Below are 6670 nucleotides of genomic sequence, written 5' to 3'. Positions count from 1 at the left end.
GTATTCATGGTATAACATTAGTGATGAATTTTAAAACAATACGTTTGAATACAGGGAAAAAAAATAAGAATAAACGGGTTAACGGTTATTCCCAATGGGCTGTATAATGAAGAGGGTTTAAGTTATTTTTTAACTTGTTATTTCAATTCATCCCTTGATCGATGCCCAATCAGCATATCATCCAATTTAGCAACAATAAACTCTATTATTATTTTGGAAGAGAATTATAAATTTTGGTTTAAAAGTGAATTTTGTTTTATTTTAGGATTTGAAAATTGAACTTAACTAAGTAGTAAATATAATGAAGGTACTAATGTTCTTTTTATTACTAGACATGTTGATAAAATACATTTTCACATCTCATTAGTGGATAGTTCAAATGTGACTAGGAATACAACGCCTGATGTGATATGGAGTTTTGCTCCGAAAACAGAACCTAGAACGCTTCTCTGTGATATTCCTGTAGAAGGGTAATATCTTCCAATCAATTAAAACAAACATATCAACGCGCTAAAAATGACTATAACTGATCAATTAGATAGATTAATCGATTGGAATGGAGATAATATTGAATATGTTTTGGACTTAAAAAAGTTTAATGAAATTATTTAATAAAATGTATTTATAATAAATGTTGATCAATAAGAAATAATTATTGTATATAAGACAGTATAGTAGCGGGTTTGGTAGTTGTTTTTTTTTAAATATCGCCAATTCTAAATTATTCAAGGTGTCCATAAAAATATAAAAGATGAAGCTCGTTCCATGTATAACACTATGATTAAACCTCGACTGGAATTATTTAAAAATAAAGTGATTGAATATGGAAGAAATTGGATAGATTATAATCAAAGAGAGTTAAATGGTGTGAGATCTATACAACAAATTGTTTGAAACAATAAGAGATATTTCAATAAAAATCTTGGTGAACAGAGGAACGGCTTATTGGATGCAATAATTTTAGGGAAGGGTCTTAAACTACATCCCTGGTGATTCTCTTGTTAACACACTCATTGACAATCGGAGATCAGCCTCCAGTGTTTTAAACTCTTTTAAAGTTTATTTAATAGTTTTTTCCGTGTATAAATGGTAATGATTCAAGATGTTACTCCTTATTGGTAAATATTTGAAATGATTCTACAACCGAGATGATTCTACAACTAAATATGAATCTACAAAAATTAGAAAAAAACAATGTGATTGTGTCTCAATAATTAAATTATAATCTCGTTTTAAAAGGAGTTGAATCTTGGATTTTTCCAAGTGATAGCTACTTTTATGAAAAAGTGAAATAACACGATTAGATGGAACAAATCTACGAACTAAGGATGAAGCTACCTCAACAAATAATGGATTTAATTTGTTCAGAAATGCTGAATATATTGTATATTGATAATGTATTGAAAATATTGATTAAGTAGGCATAACGACTACTATTGAAAATCTATTAAAATTTTCAGATGGCGATAGTCGAAGCACAGCTGCTAATATGTTTTGGTACAAAGGTAAAACCCAATCTGTTGATTCCTTTAAGACAGAAAACGAGTTTGAAAGCACTTTTACATCTGTTTCAGTAGGTGGTGGAACCATTACAACAAAACGAAATAACCCTTTTGATAGCGGTTTATTTAAAAGATAGAATAAAACAAAATAAAGTCATGCGGTTAGTATGTATTTTCCATTTTCAAGATTATTTGGATTTTTTCAAGATATTAATAGTGTTTTTAAAGGCGTTATACATCAAATTATATAAAAAAGAAACAACTTTTCCAATAAAACTATAAAATCTTGAGCTCAAAATTTTAAAGTAGATATAATGCATTTATCATGGATGTTACCAGTGTTACATTCCCGTTTACTCATAGTGACTCAATTAGAAGCTGGATTAACGAAGAAGGCGGAAAAGCTTAAAGCTGGATTAGGAAAGGCCAGCTCATTTGAATTAAGCGGGGAAGCGTGTAATACATATAAAAGTGAGAATAAAAAATATAAAGAATTAACATGGAAGGTAGTTGGTGAACGCTATAATACAACTAAAATTGATTTTGTGTTACATAAATCTGAAAAAGAAAACTGTTATGCGCAAAACAATATGGTATTGGAGCATATGAACATTTATAGAATTGAAGTGAGATTAAATGGATATAAATATCTACGAGGAGATTTTAAATGGGATTTCAGTGATGCTAATGAAGATTATTCTAACGCTTATCAGCAATTTTTACAGATAGGATATAAACATAAAAATGCTTATGTCGTATCAGATTGAATAATTGTAAGTTACAATGATTTAAAAAAAGTATATCCTTTATTTATTTTGATGTTTCGAAGCATTAATCGAATATTCATGGAAGTAGATCAACTGCTGATATAAAAGTTTAACTTTTGTTAGATCAAGTACCTGCTAATCCATATAACATTTACTGGATTATATTTTTAGAAAGAAAATCAATCATGAAAGTCACTGATGATAAATTATATGTTAATGTATAAATTATTTTCGATTTTGAAATTTGTTTATAAGATTATTTACTAATAAGTGGAGAAACATTTAAGCAAAATGAAAAATACAAACCCATTTAAAATACAAACCATCTTTTCCTATAATGCTAAGGCACACCATCTAACCAAATAGTGCGTCATTACGCAAATTGGTTCTGACTTGTGCTTGGATTTCTACCCAGAATTCTTTCACCAAATGAAAGATTCTAGGGAAGAAAGCCAGAGGCTATTAAAGAAATAAAATTATTTCTGATTCGGAATGTTTGTTCAATACAATCAGCAACTAATAAATGGAAAAACTTTTAAGCGAAATTGAAATGGAAAATAAATATAATCGAACTGTTTGGAAAGAAGATTTAGACATTGGAATAGAATATACTATTAAAGGAATGAAATGTGTTACAGCTAAATATGGAGAGAAAATTGTTGTCATTATTGATTTCAAAGGTGAAATGGTTAATCTATTTGCAACTAAGTATTTTGATTCCAAAGCAGCTGATCTTGTGAAGATATGAAAAAATTAGATAAAGGTATCATTCTAAAGGTTATTTAAATAAAAAATAAATATAACATCAATTATTTAGATATTGATGTTCCAACTATCCACTAGATAATAAATCATATTTAATTATTACCTTTTATCAGTAATACAGGAAAAATAGAATATAAATAAATCTTTATTTCACAAATTCATCAAATTCTTATTTCACAAGGCCTGTTTTGATCTGAAAGCTCAGGACGGGAAATCGTAATAATGTCGGAAATCCTTATTTAAAATGTTCTGAACTCATTTGAAAATTAGGTAATTGATTTGGTGATCTAGGTGGAGTCTAGAACCCGTGTTAACATTGTGAAAAGTATAAAAATGAGACCAAATTTGATTTTCAACGACCTGTTTTCATTCTGAATGTAGGGATGGAAAATGTTCAAAATGTGGAATAGTTGATGTTGAAATGATTTAAGATGAACTGAAAAGGATGCAAATTGAATGGGTATGACACGTTAGGCAGAAAACCCTATTTTCTATGCTACTTATCTACTTTAGTACAATTTCTATGTACACATCATGCGATGTTCATAAATGTGAACAGGCCATACGAAGAAAATTAGAGGAAAACTATGCTCGGTCGAATTATAAGACCTTTGAAAATGACACAATAATGAAGCTTGTTCGTATTGCAACAAGTTTTCTTTGTATTATAAATTTTGAGATTTTTTTTTTCCTTCAGATATTTGTCATACCCATGGGCACTATATTGTCTTCTTATCTGGAAATTCTTTAACATAATTCATAAAACAATCTGCTATGAATAGTTTCCACTTAAAACACTCTCTCTGGTTTTGCTTCGTTGATGATATTCTTTCTGTTTGGGAACGTGGACAGAACTCTTTAAAAGAATTTTTGCACATTTGAACTCTTTTGATTCGAATCTTCAATTCACAATAGAGGTGAAAGGTTAAATACTCCTAGCCTTGAATTTTCTATACATAAAAAGCCGACCCATTATGATTGGTATCTACATTTTTCGTCGAATCACCCTCCTGTTGTCAAAGAATGGTAATAATCACTTTAGTCGACAGAGTTCTACAAATCTGTTTACGTAATCATGTAAAATCTCAATCAAATTATGTTAAAGATGTTCTATTCTGCAATGGCTACCCAATTAGCCTTACTGAAAATATTTATCGATTAAAATACGTAAAACAGGAATATAAGGAGCCTCCCATTGATTCAGCTACTTCAGCATTTGAGAATAAAACTTTCAACACATTACCATACATCTCCATACTCAGCGACAAACTTGAAAGAATTTGAAAAAAACATAGTCTCTCTATTTTTTTCAAAACTGAACAAAAAGTTGAACAGTTTATAAATAGGGGAAGGATAAAACTCACCATATACTGGGTAGTTGTTTCTACAGTTTCATGTTCATGGGGAAAATTTTACATTGGTAGGACCCAGCAACAACTGGGGGAACAATTACATGAAAACAAAATTCCAATAGACAAGTCCCTGATATTTGAGAATAAAAAATACAACTTTGACTTGCTTTGGCCTTCCATATTCTTGAAAATCCTGAAACTTTGGTTCCTTTTGAGGAGGCAACTTTAATATAGACTGTAAATGGCCTACTAAAATCTTTTAAAGAGGCAATTGAGGTAAAAAAAAATACATAAACAGAAAGATGGCTATAAATAGAGACACAGGGGATATATCCTTAAGTCCAATTTATAGCAAATTAATATCTAAGACTCAATCAATATTTTCGCCCAGTCTAATTTAAGACAAACTGTCCGTATATCTAATCAAAACCAAAGTTACATAAAGGCAAAGCCTATTGCGAGGCAAAGAATACTTATTCAATCCAATTGGCAAATTTTCTTTCATTTATTTCTGGATGTTTTCATTGATTCCGTATCTATTCTCCTCTTATTATACTCACTTCGTTTTTTCTTTTGTTTATGAGTTCTTAGGACGACTTGACGGAGGTCCTTGTCGAAATATCTGGTTGTTCTTCGTCTTCATATTTTGCCAATGGCTGACTATATCCTCTTTATTTACCTTTTTTATTTTATTTTTCGTTTATTATATCCTTTCCTTTCTCGGTCTCATGCGTCATGTATAATCATTGTGGCCTTAGAATGAATGTATTTACGTCAAGCTTATGGGGAGCAATAAACCAATATCCCTATAGATTTTTTAATTGTATTGAAAACCATGCAAATCTTGAAACATAACAAAACGTGACAAAACATGTCAAAACATGACAATAAACAACAAAGAGAGATAAAACTCTAAAAAAAAAAAAACCTCAAACGAGTTTTCAGCCAGTAGAGAGGAAAGAATAAAATAACGCGGATATTTCACCTGTATCCAAACTAGGCGTCTTCAACGCAAGATAAAAAGAAGAAACACTAAACTAAAAACAAGTAAAACCACCACCAATATTAATGAATACAATTGTCACTACTGATCCACGTAAGGAAAAGAAGCTATTACAGTTACTTCAATGAGAACATCAAAGCAACTGAGGAAAAATTACGAAAATTGAAACTTAGTTAACTCTTCTGTTGCGAAATAATCCTCTTGTAAGCTAATATTGAAGCAACTTTTTTTGGACTAATAGGTAATCTTGTCCCCTGGTGATTGTGTAAAATTTTTAATTCCCTTATTGACTATTGGTTCATTTTTCAAAAGACAATCATAAATTGGGTCAATATTTAGATTCCCTGTGTCTCTATTTATTAAACGATAAGCAAATATATGTTTTTTTAATTTCTATACCCTCCATCGCCACTACTCTCACCTACTGAGAAAAACCTCTATCATTAGAAATAGCTGTAGCCTCATCAAATTGTATAAAATGTTCGGGATGAAATAATGTATGTTCAGCCAAAAGCGGAACAAAAGTTTCAGGAGGTTTTCTTAATTGTAGGTTTTTTTCTATTGAGTTGCAATGCTCAATAAATCTTTCAGTAAATTGTTGGTGAGTTCTACCAATATAAGACTTACCACAAAAACAAGGAATTTTATACACCCCACTAACTAAATCTCCCCGGGTTAAATCCTTCCCAGAATTAAGAAAACTACCTAATGGTCTCACTCATTGGAAACAAGTATCAATGTTATGTTTACCTAAAATTCGTTTAAGCAAATGTGGAGTTTTATCTCTCTTTGTTGTTCACGCAAATTTTATTTGTCAGTTCAATTTCTTAGAAACTTCCAAACAAATCGGATTCTTCCTGCTTCTTTACGTTTCAACCTGCACTTAGGCACACAATCTGAAGGCCTGTTTATTCAGAGAATAGATACGTCCTTAGTAATAAAATATTTAATTTCAAATCTTTACTATATCAGACTTTATGTATTTACATATCTCACAAAGGTCTTTCTGACACGTTTTCCATTTGGCAAAAACTCACTTAACGGAAAAAATTTTCAGAATTGGAATTTAAACAACGAGGAAGGAAAACGGGTTTTCCTTCCTAGATTTTCTTCTGGCCCTTCTTTGGAAAATCTATCTTGCAAGGTTTTCACATTCAAGGACCTAAGCATTCTATCAAAAGGACCTAAATTTGCAATGGCTCAAGCACACGTAAATATATAAGAAATTATTACGAGTGTGGAGTCTAGAATTATCAGCTCCCATGGTGAGGCTGAAAATCC

The 6670-nt window shown here is 30.5% G+C and overlaps 1 protein-coding gene across 1 annotated transcript in view; it reads right to left on the bottom strand.

The window, feature by feature from the left end:
• The window catches only part of LOC136028433 (zinc finger protein 664-like), an 11922-nt gene extending 10332 nt beyond the window's left edge, over positions 1 to 1590 (bottom strand). The window contains exon 1 of the mRNA XM_065706276.1: positions 1502 to 1590. Coding sequence (XP_065562348.1) covers positions 1502 to 1590 — 89 coding nt within the window. The remainder of the gene's footprint in view (positions 1 to 1501) is intronic.
• Positions 1591 to 6670: the final 5080 nt, after the last annotated feature.

This window comes from Artemia franciscana, chromosome 6, assembly GCF_032884065.1.
Source record: "Artemia franciscana chromosome 6, ASM3288406v1, whole genome shotgun sequence".
Lineage (NCBI taxonomy): Eukaryota > Metazoa > Arthropoda > Branchiopoda > Anostraca > Artemiidae > Artemia > Artemia franciscana.
The sequence above is the reverse complement of the archived record's forward strand: the minus strand, read 5'-3'. Positions and strand labels throughout refer to the sequence as shown.